At 35.9% G+C, this 19,421-nt stretch overlaps 1 protein-coding gene across 1 annotated transcript in view; it reads left to right on the top strand.

Annotated features, from left to right (window-relative positions):
• The window catches only part of aralar1 (calcium-binding mitochondrial carrier protein aralar1), a 510,219-nt gene that overhangs the window by 134,499 nt on the left and 356,299 nt on the right, over positions 1 to 19,421 (top strand). The window contains exon 5 of the mRNA XM_090405723.1: positions 9,618 to 9,733. Within this exon, the coding sequence (XP_090261849.1) occupies positions 9,618 to 9,733 (116 nt within the window). The remainder of the gene's footprint in view (positions 1 to 9,617; positions 9,734 to 19,421) is intronic.

Raw genomic sequence — 19,421 nt, 5'->3', positions numbered from 1 at the left:
GACGGATAACAAAAATAATGTCAGAACTGTACAATGTTGATTATGAGGATAGACTTGAGGACATATGGATTACAGAGTTTGGTGGATAGAAGGCAATGGAAAGTGGTAGGAGCATGGAATGTATTACCTGAGAGGATGGTGAACTTGTGCAGACTGCAGATGATTTTAAGAAGAGGTATGACAGACTTTGTGTTCACTAGTGTTGACTTCCTGCAATGAGTGTTTTGTGACTTCATGGGGGGGATCAGGAAAATAATAATAAAGTATATACAACTTGCTGTTTTGGTGATTTTGTCACGATTTGGCTATTTTTTTGTTTCATATAAGATTGTAAACATTGGAATTTAGTGACTGTTGGAAGGGTCTTTTGTTATGTATATATACATCTACATATCAGTTGGCCATATATGTATATCAGCATCAGTAGAAATTAAACAATAATGTTTGTCTGCCATATTTCAGGGAAAAAAAATGATGAACTTAATGTTATATTATTATTATTATGTGACATCTAAAGGGAGTCCAAAGACTCATCGAGAGAGAGTGTGCCAACAGCATCGAACAATTGATCCCCTTCCAACTACTAACCGTGCTCAAACTTGCTTAACGTTTTGCCTGAGCCATTAGTAGCAGATATTCTACCAATCAACCAACCTTTGCTGGCTAACATTCTGTTAAACACTGCATTTGATGAAAGTTTAAAGAAAGTGGCACTGGAGCAACAGAACTTACATACAGTACGTGGGAAGTTTCTTGTCTTCACAGTGTGAATGTGTTCAGAAATAATCCTTGACTAATTTCATATTCTGTTGATTGAGTTGTGCATTTTGTGATAATGCTGAGGTCACATGTAGACATACTTGAAAAATTATTCAAGATATTTTATCAAAGTTTATCATAATTTATCAAAACTATGTAAATCGAAATATCTGTAGTTTAATCAGTCTTAAATAATTTTCACCTGTGTCTGCATATGTGACCTTAGTATTATAATTGCATATTCAGCAGTATATAATTAATTCTCTGTATTAGATTTTGGAATTGAAATGTTTTTCATATTTTGGGAGCATGAATGCATAGCTTTACTTTTATAAATTTTTGGTGCTAAACACTTTTTGTTTCATCTAGGGTTATAAAATTTGAAGTTTAACAACTTCCTATCAACCAAAATCTGCAGTCTTCATATAATCAATCTATCCTCATAACTGACATTGTACAGTCCTGATATCATTTTGTTATCTGCCTTTGTACTCTCTCTCTCTCTCTCTCTCTCTCTCTCTCTCTCTCTCTCTCTCTCTCTCTCTCTCTCTCTCTCTATGATTTACTGAGGAGTCTGACCAGCAGAGATAGACCAGTTTGATTCCATAAGATCAATCCTGGTGATGAAATCTGAGCATAACAATCCAGGCATGGTCTGATCATGGCTTTATATAGTGGAACCACATAATGGTCAGCATCCTGAGTATTTCAGCAAATCTGCTGGGTTACGTTCATCAACTTTGCGATATGTCTCCCTAAACTTCAATTTTTTCTCAATCATTACCCCAAGGTCCCTTGCCTCCTTCACTTCCTCTAATACAGTTCCTCCAGCAGAGTATGCTGCTTTCCATTTATTGATCCAAACTTCAAATCCTTACATTCAGTTGCAACAAATTGGATCCCCCCCTCATTCATTTCTTGTATGTCCAGCATGTCGAAATCTTCCTGAAGGGCCATATCAACTCTATTACTAATAATCTTTCCCAGCTTCACATCATCTGCAAACAACTGACTGTCTCCTTGTAGTTCATTGATATAAAGGTTAAACAATACAAGCTCCAGTACTGGTCCCTGAGGGATTCCATTTGTATGGGAAGTGACTGATGCATAAGACATAGTGGAGTTGTTTAATGGTCACTTTAGTTGGGTATTTCATCCTGGAAAAGAGAAAGGTTGGGATCCCTCGGGGATCCCATACCTTTCTTCCTCGATATGTCTTCCTCATACACAAGTCTCTGATATCTATTAGACAACCAACTGGATGTTCACTAACTGGATGTCCAAACCCATATTCTGTAACTTAAATATCAGCTTATTATGTGGCACTCTGTCCAGCACCTTTGTAAAAAAAAAAAAAAAAAAAAGGCAATATATATCCTGTTCCTTATCAACTTCTATTTTTACTTTATTATAAAAGGCAATTTGATTACTAAAATGAAAGCATTCCTTAACAAATTCATGCTGATCCTTACAGATAACATTGCCCTCATCAACCTAATGCTGCATATAATCTCTCACTAATTTCTTCAAATTCTTAACAACTACAGTGGAAATACAAATTACCCTATAGTTTGACGCTTCTATTTTACCACCCTACTTATTCCATGGTCCCTTTCCCATAGCTATACTCACATTAAAAAGTGAAGTCAACAGACCTGACAGTTCTTTAGCACATTCTCTTAAAACACATGGTGAAATCTCTTCCTTCCCTTATTAATATTCGAAGAACTTAGTATTTGTAACACACACACAATGAAATATCCAACTAAAGTGACCATTAAACAACTCCACTATGTCTTCTGCATCAGTCACTTTATTTCCATTTTTATTTAACAGTATCATCCTTCACAATCATTTCTCCACTTGCTGGCTACATAAGAATTTCTAGCGTCAGCATCAAATCTTTTGCTTCTGATTATCCTTGGCTCTCATGCTACTCATCTGTTTCTCTCCTTGCTGACATTCACTCATTTCTGACACACTGCTCCTGCAGTGCTGATATCTGTATTGCCATACTCTTCCCGTTTCGTGCATTTTATGCTGACACACACACTTCCTGGTCTCTTACCTGCCAAATTTCTAACTGCTACGACATTCTGCAAATGCCATGTTCCGCAAAATCTTGTGGTGTGTGGTGTAAAATATAATCCTTGAATGGCCTAATAATAATATTATTATTATTAGGTTCTAGGTATCTAGATACCTAGATATCTAGAAATATTCAGCAAACAACAAACTATTTCCTGCCAAATCATTTCTTATATTGATATACAAATTAAACCGAGGACCAAGTACTGACCCCTGTGGTGCACTACTGGTCACTTGCTTCTCCTGGACTCAACTCCTCTATAAACCATGCTTTGATATCTATATGTCAGCCATCCTCTAATCCAAATCACCAGATTCATATCCATCCCCATTTGCTCCAATTTATGTGGAATCTCGTCAGATTCTTTTGCAAAGTCTAGCATTATCACTGAGCAGCCATTTCCCATATCCAACTCCATAGCCTTTTAATTATGAAATGTAAGCACATTACTCAGGCAAGACCTACTCTTATGTTGTCCCTTAGAGAGCATAATATTTCTATCAGCAGCTCTATTTTTCACCAATTTCTCCAGTACCTTAACCACCTTTCCTGAGATGCTGATTTGCCTATAATTTGCTACTTCTGTCATGGAATTCTATATACAATTGGACTATTTCCCCTCTTTGCACTCCACTGGGACCTTCTCAGTATCAAGGCTTAAATTTAACAGCTTGTTCAGAGGAGTTGATAATTCCCTTGCACATTCTTATAATACACGAGATGATATGGGATCTAATCCTGTGACTGTGTTCATATTGAGGTTTCACAATATTTTAATCACCTCCATTTCTTCAGCCTCTCTTCTATCAGTCAGTTATCTGGCATTGCAATGTCACCACCTAGATGGTACTGCTGCAAGATGCTCACTCAGTAATTCATCTATTTGTTTTGAGTCTGTTACCTCTCCACTATCAGCACTTTTTTAAAGTTATCCCTCTTCTTACTTGTCACATAGCAAAATAGCTCTTTAGGGTTTCTTTTGGCCTCATCAGCTAACTTTCTCTGATAATTAGCTTTAGTCATCCTAACCATACTGATCACCCTTCTTGCCTGTGCGTTATACTGCTCATGGGAATGCTGATCACATTTTTCTTTATAATCCCTCCACAACCTTTTCTTTGTGTGCAACTCTTGCTTAATGAGCTACTCATCCATCTAATTCATACCTGATTTATCCTTCTGATTCTAGGTATACATTCACCTGCTGCTTTCTTCAAACACCCATTAACCATGCAGCAAAATCATCTCTTCCTCTCCAAATTCTTATGCCATGGATCTGCTGAAAGCTGGCACCTTAGCTTGTCATAATCATCTGCTCTGTAATCCACATATCCCTTCTTAATAAAAAATACCAGGTGGCACCTGTGAATAAGCAAGTCTTAACTTGTGCTCCCAAATTTTATCATTATCGTATGTGTTTTTTGGGCAAAATAATCAGTAAACAGAAAACTAACAGCAGGTACTAAGGAGCCGATTACTTCTGCACAACCTGTAAGTACTTATAGTCCATCAAATCGTTTATCCTTGCAATTAAAAAACAGCCATGTGCAAGTGCCTGCTTGGCCTACCGTATGAAGTAAAGATGACAGCGACAAAGGCCAACAATGAAGAGCACCTTGAGTCTCGTCAGTTTAGCAGCGTCAATCACCGAGAAACCCAATGACAATATGAAGTGCTGCAGCTGTAAAATCAAAGTTACCGATAAAAAAAAAAGGTATTGTGCAATTTCTGTTGCCACTGATTACATGCTTCCTGTGCAAAAATAGATGAATTGGTGCACAAGCTTTTTATCGATCTCAACCAGCCTTTTACTTTTGTTGCTCTGCCTCCCTTCTGTAAAACAGCTTCTGAACTTAGGCAAACAAGTCGAAAACCTTGAACAACATATGATTAAAACCTTCTCTTCCAAAATTTGAATGCTGGAAACTAAGCTTGAATTACTCGATTAGCGCCATGTTGCAAGTGCACCCTTGTCCGTTAATGAACTTCGTGACCTAATTGCATCAATGGTATACGAGTTGTTCGAGGTCAAAAACAGGAGACTCAGTGCTGTTATTTTGAACTTTCCTATGAAAAATGGTAAATCTTTAAAATAAGATAGCAAATTAGCAGGAGAATGCAACTTTGATCTCAGAAATATCATCAGGTGTCATCGTTTCGGATCCATAAATACAAGAAAGGATGGAACAAACTTTCCACATCTCATGAAAGCGACCTGTGACACACCGACAAGTACATCCAAATTAATAACGGTGATAAATAACAAGTACAAGGACACTTTCCCCCCAATCATGCATACGTGCTCGACCTGACTTAACATTTGCCCAGAGAGAACAAGGACACCATCTTCGAACACAACTTGAAGAAAAACACCAAACTGGAGAAAACGGTTGGATCATTGACTACAAACAAGTTATATTAGTGCAAAAATCAAGTGACACCACTAGCAGGCACCATGGAGACCAGTATGCAGGTACTGCATGGGAAATGTGCAAGACCCATTGTGGTCAAATATATGCCCCAGAGAACCTTGCACATCCACTTCACTAACATCTGTAGCCTCATCTCCAACATTAATAGTGTCCACTACCATCTTCAGTATACACCAAACCCCACCTACTCTTTTTAGTAGAAACTCAAATCTCACCTCCCTCATCAGCACTATCCATCTCAACCTTTCAAATTACGAGGGTGGTCTGAAAAGTTCTCGGCCTAACAATGAAAGAACAAATTTATAATTTCAAAATTATTTTTATTTTACAACATAATCTCCCTTAAGATTAATACATTTATTCTAACGATGCTCCAGCGCCATTATCCCATCCCTGTAGTGATTCTCAGTAAGATCTGCAAAATATCCCTCTACAGCTGTAATCACCTCTTGATTCGAAGAAAAACGCAGGAAATAGGATGGATGTTCCAACAATTCATAGTTCAGATCCCTTAATTTTCCCATTGCCAAAACACCTTTGTGGGCAGGTGCATTGTCCTGATGAAAGATGATTTTTTTTTCTTCTGCAAACCAGGTCTTTTCTCACAAATTTTTTCATCTAGTCTGGTTAAAAGATTGGAATAATATTCCTCAGTTATTGTTTTACCCTTTTCAAGATAATTAATAAACAAAATGCCTTTAGCATCCCAAAACACCGATGCCATGACCTTTCCTGCTGGTGGAACCGACTTTGTCTTCTTTGGCGCTGAACAACTGGCTTCTGTCCACTGTTTTGATTGCTGTTTGGATTCTGATGTGTAATGGTGAATCCAAGTCTCATCCATAGTAATAAATCGATGCACAAAATCAGTTTTATTCTTGTTAAAATGCTCCAAGCACTGTTCTGAGATTTTCATGCGAGTGCGTTTTTGATCTGTTGGAGCAAGCATGGCACCCATCTTGCTCAAAGCTTTTTCATTTGCAATTCTTCATGCAAAATATATCCTACACGTTCTTTTGAAATGCCTATAGTCTCAGCAATTTCATGCACTTTGCCTCGCATGTCATCCAATACCATGTTGTGCACTTGATCATTGATTTCTGGTGTTACATTTTTTGGAACTCCTTCACATGGATCATCTTCAAGGCTGGTATGGCCACGTTTAAACTCAGCAGCCCATTTCTTAATTGTTGAAAATGAAGGAGAAGAGTGCCCCTAAACTTTTATTAACTTCGAATGAATTTCTTTTGGCGTTAAACCTTCTTTTACAAAGAATTTTATAGCCGAACAATATGCAATTTTATCCATTTCAAGGGATACAGACAACGCTTTTGCTTCAGACAGCTGTATAAACAAACTACTTGATAGAATGGCTTGCAATTTCACATAGATGCTTATGACAGATGTACGAACTTAGAAAAAAAAAAAAAAATCGTGCCAATAGTGTTGACATCTGTGGCTGAGGCTGAGAACTTTTCAGACCACCCCTGTACATGCTCTTTAACTCTTTTTGACCTAAGGGTGGTGTCTGTGCATACATCTACTCTGACATACATCTACCTTGCCAGAGAGCACCTAACCCAGAATTGCTCAACTTTGACTTTCTTTGGTTGAAAATATTCCTTCCCCATCAGATTCATTTGCTGTCTTTATCACTCTCCTAATGCTACCAACCACTCTGAGCTCTTTAATTTCCTCTCCTTAAAAATTGATTTTCTTCAGTCCCACTCTCCTAATAGTGAAATAATCCTCCTTCTCGGAGATTTTAATGTTCACAACACCAACTGGCACCAAAGTGCACTAAACATATTATCAAGGTTATCCTCACTAGTATGGAAACATACATTACCCACATTTCTCTTCCATTTGTACAGATCTTGCAGACAAAGATGCTGAAACATTTGCTATCACTAATGGCCTTATAAATTGTTCACATGCAAACCAGAATACCAGATAATCAGAACCATCCCCGCAAACACCCTAGATCTTCCTCACCAGTGATCTTTCCAAATACACAGTGAATGTAGTTAATTTACAAATGCATGTCATCTATATTCTCCCTTACATCCTCTGGATTAAGCAGCAACCAATTACATATTTGAATTACCCTCTGAATCCCTGTCCCCATGATGTACTTTTACTCCTTTCGGCTTTAATTCCTTTGCTATCATTATCAAAACCCCCTTCACTTATCCTGTTCCTTCTGTCCTCTGAAGACACTGTATCCTTTACATTCTATTCCTCTGACCCTGTCTCACTAATGCCTATAACTTTTGGCCAAGTTGTACTAGCCAATGCCAAAAACTTCTCATTCTTATTGCAAATCCTTCTAGCATTAGTATACATAAACTGCAATAACTCTATCATCCCATAGCCTCATTTACACCTTGTGTTACTTAGCCCACTAGATAACACCATACTTCTTAACCTCTAGGTTGCTTGGACCCATGTTCACTTGCACCCCCCCCCCCCCTTAAGCATGTTAGTTTCCCTGACTTTGTTGTGCTTTCACTGAACAACATCAGGTGCAAGACATCCATTTTATATAAATCCTTCCTTCCATCAAATTCCACACCATTCCTCTTGCACAATTTGTACACTGACTCATTTGTGATCATAGCTCTCTGTCTTGGCTTGCTGCTGTCATACTGTGGCAACAAACTCATAACTTTTATTTTCTCAGTCTTTTTTTTTTTTGCATTCTCTAGCAACTCCTTCATGTCTTCTCGCATATTACACTTGTCACCTGCTAAATCATTTGCACCAGCCAAAATAAACATTTCTTTCACCTTGCAGCATAATTGACATACTTTGTCATAGCCCCAGGAAAACACAATTTTGTCACATGCTCTTCAAGGACTCCTTGCACCAGTGAATCACCATACAAATTCTGATCCTTATTTTCATGCTTTTGCTCTTTCCTACTCTGCTTTCGCCCCCTCCCCATTCACCACATCATTTGCAAGTTGCTCATACCACTTGCAACACTGACTATGCCAATTGCATTATCACATATTTCATCTTTGAACTCACTGCCATCACTCATCTTACTATTTTTATGTTTCTGGCATTTGCTCATGAAACACTTTTCAACAAACATGTTCTCCAGTTTCATTCCCCTCCCAAAAATCTCTCATTCTGCAAAGGCCATACTTTTCACACATGCTGTAGCAAATGTAATCATGCACATTAAAATCCCCCATCATTGTTTTACTCATCGACACCATGCCGCACAGTATACTGTACAAGAAAACAAATATTAAACATTTAAAAATCAAAAAAATTAAACACACCACCATTGCAGTTAATCACACAAACACTCATAAATATAATGATGCAAAAAGAATGACTTAATTGATGCTAAAGACTTCCAAAAAGAACTTATTTATCTTTTGGCACCAAACCCACTATCTTCTTCCCTCTTGCAGCCAATATCTACGGATAAACTACTAACCTCACTTATGCCACAGTAGGGGAAAACCCCTGAAAAATTACACAATGTAAAATCTAGAACCCATCTCCAAACCTATTTAACATTTCAGATACTTTAAAAGCAAATTTAAGATACTTGTTATATTTGAAGCTCCATATTCTTTACTACTAAATATATACTTAAACAACTCAAACAGAACTCACTCCGCATTCACTACTATTAGCATATAAAATCATTTGTCAGGACGGTCATACTTTGTCTGACTCAAAGCGGCGTACTTGTTTTGAGCCATTAAACAATTTTAGAGTGCCTGATTCACCAAACTGCTACTGCTAAACTGAAAAGCCAAAGAATCCTCTGATCAGAAAATAGAACCTTCTTTTTCTGTGATTATAGGACATTGTACTTTCACAGATAATAGATTTTCATCGAATACATTGTGATCATTTAAGTACAATAATCTTACCAGAAATTTCCATATCCTTTAAAATATCAAGTTGTACATCCATTTAAACAGAAATCGTTTCTCCTTTATACTGCAAGAGATGCATCATGAGCCACCCTCTTTCATTTATCCCTAGGTGGGACAGTGCAAAAGTGTGAAAAGGAGTTTCTCTACATCATCTCCTCTTACCGAATGTCTGCCTGAACATTTCTACTCTGTGCTTACTTATTCTTCTGTTCTACCACTGCATTCTTCCTCTCTCTTTTTTTTTTTTCTCTCCCAGATTAAACTCCATTATAGTTAGTTGTTATAAACTATTTCTAGGTCTGCAGCAAATAAGAATATAGGAACTACTAAAAACATATCAATAAATATTGTTTTATGCTTATTTCTGAAAATTATTTCAATTCTTATTTTTATTTTTTATTTTTTAAATTTATACACTTTTTTTTTCAATAGCCTTATATCATTCATGGAGTTTCAGGCATTCGAAGCTGTTCTGTGTAAACCAGATGCTCTATATATTACTGCTTTTCAGTTGTTTGATACCAATGGCTCTGGAACTATTACTCATGGTAAGAATTGAGTTGAATATGTCCTATTTTTTAATGCGTACTTGTTTCGGGTGCTCCTGTTTTTTGCTTTCAGTTAATTTAAATAAAATTTTTTTTCAGGAATATTAAAAAAAATTTGGAATTTGTTGTTATGCAATGTATTTTAAATTTTTATTGTGTGTTATAGTAAATGATTTCTGCTGTATTTAGCAAATTGAATAATTTTCTTGTTAAAAAAAAAAAAAAAAGTAGAAGATATCAGATTGAAAGCCTCAAGTCCTAACCATAACATGATCCATGGTTTTATTTTTTGTGATGTTTCCATTCCAAATAAAATGGAAACATCACAAGGAATGAATTGAACAGGTGTTTAATGCTTCCAGCATTTCATCTCAGTCACAGAAGCATCATTGAGGATACAATATAAATAAGAATTGCAACAATGCACAGAATCCACACAAAAAAATCCACACCCAACAGCCAATATGTATTGGCTGTTGGGCACAAGGTCTAACAATTCCTAATGGAATGAAAACATTACAAGGAATGGATTGAACAGGTGCTTAATGCTTCTAGCATTTTATCTCAGTCATAGAAGCATTCACTCAGTGTTTTAAATCATGGAAAGTTTCATTTAAGCATATTTAAGTTTTGGTAGTTAAATCTGTTAAACTATTTTGGAGAGGAAAGAAGTCATGTTTGTATTTAATGTAGTGAAGCACAGTGACTTTTTTCCATTTGATTTTGTGCATTGCATCCGAGGCATGGCCAGCTAGATCTGGACTGTAATTGTGGTGGCAGATACACACACACACACACAGTGGTATCTCACTAATCCGAACTAATAAAAACAGTGCTCGTTCGGATTAGCGAAAAGTTTGGATTAGAGAATTTAACTCCCAAGAGACAACAATAATTAGCGTTTAAGACAAAAATAATCAGATTATAATGGCATGTCAATTTAATTCTGTAAATAAATGAAGTAACTGATAGAAAAAAGTTACTGCACTGTAATGTAAAACTTAAAAAATAATACAGTACACAAGTTTATTTTAGTAAAAATTTAGTTTGTATGTACCTGTATTGTTGAGGATTCTGATTTAATAAATTTACATAGTTCAGTATAACTTAATTTGCGTAAAAAAAATCACTTTCTTGTACACAACACAAAAAACGTTTCACAAAATAACACAAAAAAAGTTTTTTATTTCTTTGTAAAAAAGTCACTGATTTTCTTTTGCTTCTTGGACGCTAAACTTTTTTCGAATGCTTCTTCTCAGAGCTGCATTAGCAATAAAATTTTGTGGAATAGCGTATCATTCTGCTTAGCACATTCTATACACACTTATTAAAACTGTCAACTGCCTCTTCATGTTTTACTTTTTTTTTCTTCAGTTCTTTATCGTCATCTTCGTCTTCTAATTCATTCTGTGCGGTCATATTTATAATTTCAGCATCTGATTTTATTTCAAATTCACTTTCGGTTCTATCTGTAATCCATTCCGTAGCATCTGTTTGTGAAATTTCAACATCTGGATTTATATTTTTAACCAAATTATGCACGTTTTGAATTTCCACTTTTTGCGTATCACCATAGTTATACTGCATTGTAATAATAATAAAATAAATAATAATAGTTAAAATAACAATTATTAAATAAAAATAATAGTACACAAAATGATACGTAATAAATAAAACTTTTTTTTCTTTCAAACCACAGTTCGGATTACTGGAGGGTTCGGACTAAAGAGGTTTGGATTAGCGAGATACCACTGTACTTACATTCTTCAAGTGGGATGTTGGCAGTTCTTCCAGTTTGTCCATAATGTAACAAGTTGCAAGAAAAAGAAACATTATTTATATTACACTGCAACCGAGAAGGGACAAAGTTGGTCTTTAAGATAAGAGTAGCCAGCTTCATATGGAATTTAAAAGCAGTGCAGAGATTACATATTTTTAAAGGTTCTGTCTGTTTTTTTTTTTTTTTCCCCTGAAGTGCCCTGGATATTGGGACAAATAATAGTACACTCGGGTCTCTTTTTATGCGGATTTGAAGTTATGCGGTATAGTACGCCCACAGATATGAAACCTTTCGACACTTCTGCGCATGTCAGAAGAAGGAGAATCCATTCCGATAATAGGATAATCCAGCGTTTCCCAAACTTTTCCTAGTACGGAACACTTCACAAATCCTGAAATTTTCATGGAACACCTTGGTTATTTTTTAATGTATTAATTAATAATTAATTGTTAATTTAGCTGATTTTTATTATTAATTAATAATTGATCATTAATTATTAATTAATAATTAATTAAACATAAACATCATTAAATTAATTTGTGCTGAATTTCATTGACATATCCCATTCTGATCACCAAAAATTTATAATATAAGTACTTACGAGTGAATGCAGACTTTTTCTCCTGTGTGCTGATAATTTTCAAAGTAAACAAAGTTCCTTTTCTCTTATTCATATTAAAATTTAAATTTGTAGGCCTATTACTTTTAAAAAATCACGACACTACGGTTTCGAAACAAGCGTTTTCACCCTACAATACAAACTTGTGAAGAAAGTATTTAGTATTACTAGCTCTTAGAACCAGATACAGACGACTACTGTGATCTTCAATTTCAGTGGAAAAAATTTCTTTATACTTCCTTGCTGATTGGTCACTAACATTTGCAACACAGATGTTATTTCGTTCAGTTTTGAGAATAGAGGATACACCGCATATTGTTGTAATCGACTTGCAGGCAGTTTTTATGACCAGTCATAAACAGCGGTATTCCCTTTCCCGAATGTTGAAAGGTTTCGATGTGTGAAAATTAACGATAATTCATGAATACTTCCACGTTTAAAAATACACGGCTTGGTTATCACTAACATTTGCTACACAGATGTGTTATTTAGACGTTTCTGGGTCTGAGCTTTTCAACATATTCACGAATGTTATTCTCCTCAGAATATTTCCACTATAGCATATTTATTCATGAAAAATGCTTAGAATACTAAAATGACAAATTCCACGAGACTTCTTGCGGAAAACTTATTCACCTTCCGTGGAATACAGTTTGGGAAACCCTGGGGTAGTCAATCTGTATTGTGGGATGAGTTGTTTATTATTACATGGCAGAAAATTAACTTCTCTTTTATGATCATTGTAGTTTTTAAAGTGGTAACTATTTTGCTTGTATAACAGTTGGAAAATTTTAGCTATAAAGCACGTGATTTCATGTGTTGTTGACCAATTCGTTCATCGGCGTTGTACATAATGAACAACGTGTTGTAGCACATTCTAGCGTAACGTGATAACGTGTAAGCAGTGAGTGTTCGTGAAGTTTAATTTTGTATGTGAGTAAGTATTTGTCTTTTTATTATCGAAAGTCTAAATTTTGTAATTGTTATTTTAAAGATTTAATTTGGTCCAATGGAGAAAAAAAAGCACCAAAGAAAAACAATTTCTTTGGAAATGAAAATTGCAATTTTAGATCGCTTAGCAAAAGGAGAGGGATCCATGGCAATTGGTAATCATTTTAATTTAGGCGAATCTACTATACAAGCAATTAAAAAGAATGAAGTCGCAATAAGAAAATCTGTCATTTCTAGCACAAAACTAAGTGCCAAATTATCATCGTACTCAAGAGATGCTTTATTAGAAAACGGAACGAGCACTCCTAATTTGGATTGAAGAATTAACTCAAAGAAGAATTCCTATAAGTGGTTATTTAATTAAACAAAAAGCTCTTCGGTTTTATGAACAGATGAAGCATTTGGAGCCGTTTACTTCCGCTTCCCAGGCTGATAAAGAATTTTCAGCTAGCAAAGGATGGTTAACCGGGTTTTTAAAAAGGAATGCACATAAAACGTGAAGATTACAGGCGAGGTTGTAGCAGCAGACGAAGAAGCAGCCAAAAATTTTCAAGAGAAGTTAGCCAAAATTATTGAAGATGGTGGATATTGTCCCGATCAAGTGTTTAACACTGACAAAAAGGATTGTTTTGGAAGAAAATGCCTAGTCGAACTTGCATTGCAAAGTCTGAGAAAAAAGCAAGTGGGTTTAAAGCAAGCAAAGATCGAGTGGCATTGTTACTTTGTAGCAATGCATAAGGAGATCGAATGTTGAAACCCCTCCTAGTAAATCGATTTCTAAGACCACGTGTTCTAAAAGGCAAAGATCTAAAACAGCTGCCAGTACGTTGGATTGCTAATACAAAGGTCTGGGTAACAACTGCTGTATTTACTGAATGGTTCAATAATTGCATTGTACCAGAAGTGGAAACATATATGAAGCAAAAAGCTCTAAATTTTAAAGTTTTATTAATTGTTGACAATGCACCAAGTCATCCACATTTAGAACATCCAAATGTGCAGGTAGTGTTTTTTCCACCCGATACAACAAGCATTAGATCAAGGCATAATTACTACGTTTAAAAATATTACGTTAAGCACACTTTTCAATTTATATTGGATAAACTAGAAAATGAATCATTAACAGTAACTGACGTTTGGAAAAAAATTTCTAATTTGGACTGTTTAAATCATGTTACATCTGCTATTGCTGAAATAAACTGACCACAAACTTTAAATGCCTGCTGGAAAGCAGCTTGGCCTGGATGTGTTGCAAACAGTGCAACCATTCTAACATCTACATTATTAGCTGAAATCATTACTTTGGCACATGAAATTGGTGGAGAAGGTTTTAATACATTTAGCCAGAATGATGTAGATGAATTGCTTGTGGATAATGCCTTAAATGTTGATGATGTATATTGGATATCGATTAACTTTAGATATCGTTGAAGATCCAGAAAACGATAGTGAAGCAGAAGAAAAACCTGTTCCTCTCACTGCAAATATAATTTGAGGTCTTGAACTGTGCAGTAAATTGGAAAAATAATTTTCTTGTTAATGACACAAATTCTGAAAGCTTTTAAATTCCAATGAGCTGAAGAACTGGATATCGCGAGCTGTATAAAAAATTAGTGAAATCATCATTGCAAAGTTTAATCACTGATTACATTGTCAGAAGAAAAAAATCAGCACAGAATAAGGGTGAAGCTAATTCTGTTTGTGAAGAACCATTGCCTTTACCATACAGATCTGATGCGCTGACTATCTCTTCTGGTAATGAAAGTGATTTTGCACCAGTTTCTCAAATGTTGCCGAATATTGTCTAATAGTGATGATAATTCTGATGACAAAAAACAAACAAAAAAAAAATGTTACTTTTCAATAAAATTAAATGAATAAAGCTTTAAAACAAACTTAGGCATTCTTATTTTCCTGAATTTTCATAAGCTTTTTGATGCGATTTTAGGTTTATTTTAATTCATTGCTTTGGTTTTATGCGGTTTTAGAAAATTATCGAACTTATCCCTAATTTTTCAATGTAAGTTTAGGCCTTTTTTGTGCAATTTTTTATATGCAGTTTACTGTGGAACGTATCTACCGTATAAAAAGAGACCCGACTGTATTATGGTAATCTGGATGTGGAGGATGGAGGAGGAATAAGTAATTTGCTGATTTTTTTTTTTTTAGCATTTGTATCCATTAGATAGCAGCATCCAGCTTCCAAAAACTTATAGAATTTAATTTGTTTCGTTAATTTATTTTTCCATATAGTTTTATTGACTAAAAAAAAATCTTCCTAGAAGAGGATTCCCCTGATCTTAAAATGTTGCTTATGAAATGAACAGAACTTTGTTATACCATGCTAAGAACAAGATCCCCCCCCCCTCCCTTTAAGCAGTCTTTGACAGTTATAGTGAATTAATGAAAATAATATAAAATTATCTGGTTGGCCAAGAGGATAATGCCTTTGCACTATGACCAGCAGGTCAAGTCGAAGTCCACTGCAGCATGGATGTTTGTGAATGTTTTTACACACACACACACACACACACACACACACACACACACACACACACACACACACACACACACACACACACACACACACACACACACACACCATGAAGAGGTTCCAGAACAGTTAAAGTAGAAGGAACCTGTTTATATTTTTCTTGATGAGTTGGAGGATATAGTTGTTGGAGGAAACACTTCATGAGGAATGCTGTTCTAGAGAACATAGGAAGATGAAATACAAGAGAAGAATTAGGCCTTTAACAGTTGGAACATAATGATGGTGGAATGGAAGATGCCAATTGAGTGGATCATCATCCATTGAAGTACATAGAAAAAACATTAGGCTTAAATGGATTTTTGTGAGACAGTGGTTGAAGTGAGTAGTTGAGAGGGAGGGTTTATTGATTGGCTGTACCATACCACTCTCTTTTGCACAGCATTTTTAGGGGATCGTTGGTGCACCCCCTCAAATATAGTACAGTTTTTTAAGATTGGACAGAGTTGAGATTATTTCTACAGATTAAATAGCTAGGTGAGATAAAATTAGCATCTTGAGCAGAAAAAGGATCTAAAGTTTTTTAGAGGCTGAGAAAGATTCATTTGTGTCAAGAAAACAGAGGCAAATTCATTCTTGGTGGTGCTTCGCACTTTGAACAACATCAAAGGAATGAAATAAATTATTTATTAAGTTGCTAATATAATAATAATACATTTTAATAAGTTACATTTTGTTCCAATTAATGTAATTTTTATGTCCCCTTTTTTTTTTTTTAGAAAAAAATATGTTTAATTGGTTATAAATAACAGAATTGTTGATAAGTGGTTTTCATGTATGTATGGAGTTATAATAAATTTAGATAGATTGAATTGTAAATAAAAATGTTAGGAATTTTTTCTTCTTTTTTTACCTGCTGTTGTTGTTTACAGAAAAAAAAACATTAGGCAGTAGCAGATCCATGGTTTGCACGTTTGCTGTTAGTACAGGTAGCAATAATAGCAAATCCATTTTTTGTTATAAATAGTGCAAGCCATAATGTTAAGGCCAAATATCTGATTGATACTTTGTTGTTCACTATACAGTGAAGTTTGTTTATATTCAAATATTCAAATTTTATATTATGTACAGTGTGTGTGTGTTGGGGGGGGGAATGATTATGCAGTACCGAATGCATTTTCATCACATTCCAAATCTGAATGGGTTGGTAATAACAATATGCAAGGATGACTGTAGAACCAAGAGGAAAGGAGTTATATACTTTTAAATCTGAAAATCATGAAATAATTTTAATTTTTTATAGCAAAGAACTACAACTAGCTTGGCTTTTTTTGTTTAAAAGGGAAGGAGTTTTTGGCATTGGTTAGCTTGACTTGGTCAAAAATGATCGGCATCAGCAAGACCTGGTTAACAGGTCTTGCTGATGCCAATCATTGCTGATAATGATATATAGTTATAGGGATATAATGTAATGGATATTGCATTTTCAGAGGGGGGACAGAAGGAATTATAATGATGGAGGGGTACTGAAGAAATTCAACCAATAACATTATGGGGGATCTTTGGTCTGAGAGAGATTCATTTGAGGCTAACTGGTGTGAAATAGAGGTCAGTAGGGCAAAATGTACTGTTTGCTGCTATAGACTCAGTGTGTGTGTGGGGGGGAGAGATCTGGATCAAATGCATCAGCATATTATTATTATTATTATTATTATTATTATTATTATTATTACGGGTATCTCCATGGAGTCAGTAGACTCATCGCGGGAGACCCAAACTAGCAAAACAATATCTGTCATATCTCTTCTTGAATTCATTTACAGACGAAGAGCTCACAACTAAGTCAGGCAATGAATTCCACTCATTCACCACCCTCCAGGCAAAAAACCTTGTTCTGACACCTTTGTTAACCACACTCTTCTTTAATTTCCAGAGATGACCTCTTGTTCTTCCATCACTTTCACACAGCTGAAACATTTCCCCTGCATCAATCCTATAAAAACCTTTTAGTAATTTGAATGTTTCTATCATATCCCCTCTTCTTCGCCTATCAACCAATCTCTGCAATCCACAAGCTCTCAATCTATCAATGTAGGGAGCATTTTTTATATCACTCACCAACTTGGTCACTCTTCTCTGAACCCTCTCCACAGCCTCCTCATCTCCAAGGAATCCAGGTGACCAGACCTGAGCACAGTAATCCAAATGTGGAAGTATCAATGCTTTATAAAGGGGAATTATAACCTCTTTATCTCTGGATGTCAGTGTGTTCCTCAACAACCAAGTAATCCTATGTGCAATCTTGGACACCTTAGCAATGTGTCCTCTGAACTTCATCTCCCTATCTACCAATACCCCTAAGTCCCTAGCCTCATCAATCTCTTGGAGTACCTTTCCATCGATGTAGTACACAGCTGGTAATCTTTTAATCCCAAAATGCATGACTTTACACTTTTCCACATTGAACTGACATCCATTTTCTTTTGCCCATTTTACCAGCTTATTTAAATCCTCCTGCAAACTTTCAACATCAGCTTGATTTTTTATTGCACTACACAACTTTGCATCATCAGCAAACAACTGAATATCTCCCTTTAAGCCGTTTCCTATATCATTTATATACAAATTAAACAACATTGGCCCAAGCACAGAGCCCTGAGGCACACCACTGGTCACCTGCCTCATTCTGGACTCGGCTCCTCCATACACCACCTTATGGTATCTCTCCCTGAGCCATTCTCCTATCCATATCACCAATTTAATATCCATTCCCATCTGCTCCAATTTGCGTAACAGTGTTCTATGGGGTATCCTGTCAAAAGCCTTAGCAAAATCCAGAAGTACCACTGTGTAGCCAGTTCCTTTGTCCAACTCAGATGTTATTCTATTATGAATAGTTAATAGATTGCTAAGGCAGGATCTACCTTTAACAAAACCATGTTGGCCTCTATAGAGTATCATATCCTGATCCACCCATTCTTGAATTTTGTCTTTAACCATCTTTTCCAATACTTTTACCACTACTCCTGAGATGGTGATTGGTCTGTAATTCAATACCGCAGTTTTAGAGCCACCCTTATGCAAAGGAACCACTTTGCCTAACTTCCACTCCCTAGGGACCATACCAGAGTTCAAACTTAAGTTAAATATCCAGGTGAGAGGGGTTGACAATTCATTTGCACATTCACGCAACACCCGAGCTGATATTCCATCTAAGCCTACCGCAGTGTTTGCATTTAAGTTTTGCAATATATTTAATACCTCTGATTCTTTAGCTTCAATTCTCACATTAGGTATTGCTGTAGGTATAGAGATATCCTCACTTGGGTGATAGACTTTTGAAAAGTGATCACTCAGTAACTCGACTATTACATCTGATTTTGTCACCTCAATACCATCAGCACCCACTAAGGTTATCCTTCCGAAGTCATTCTTCCTCTTACTTGCCACATAGCGGAAGAACTCTTTGGGATTACCCTTGATCTCTTTGGCTAAGGTCTTCTCATAATCTGATTTAGCTTTTCTTACTATGCTGGTAACTTTCCTAGCTTGAGCCTTGTACTGCTCATGGGTGTCCTGATCGCCTTTCTCCTTGTAAATTCTCCATAACATTTTCTTTTTTTGCAGTTCAAGCTTGATACTACTGCTCATCCATCTAATGCCTGCCTTGTTTGACCTCCTAACCATGGGGACACAATCTGATATTGCTTTCCTCAGATACCCGCTGATTTTATCCCAAGCACTGCTAACATCTTTCCCTTGCAATATGTTCTGCCATGGGATGGCTGCAAGCTCACTCCGAAGCTTGTTATAATTGCCTAACCTGTAGTTCCGTACATACCCCTTC

The sequence above is a fragment of the Typopeltis vanoorti genome, chromosome 15 (assembly GCF_054136105.1).
Source record: "Typopeltis vanoorti isolate ZY-2024b chromosome 15, IOZ_Tvanoo_1.0, whole genome shotgun sequence".
In the NCBI taxonomy this organism is placed as follows: Eukaryota; Metazoa; Arthropoda; class Arachnida; order Uropygi; family Thelyphonidae; genus Typopeltis; species Typopeltis vanoorti.
This window is presented reverse-complemented; position numbering and strand designations above follow the sequence as displayed.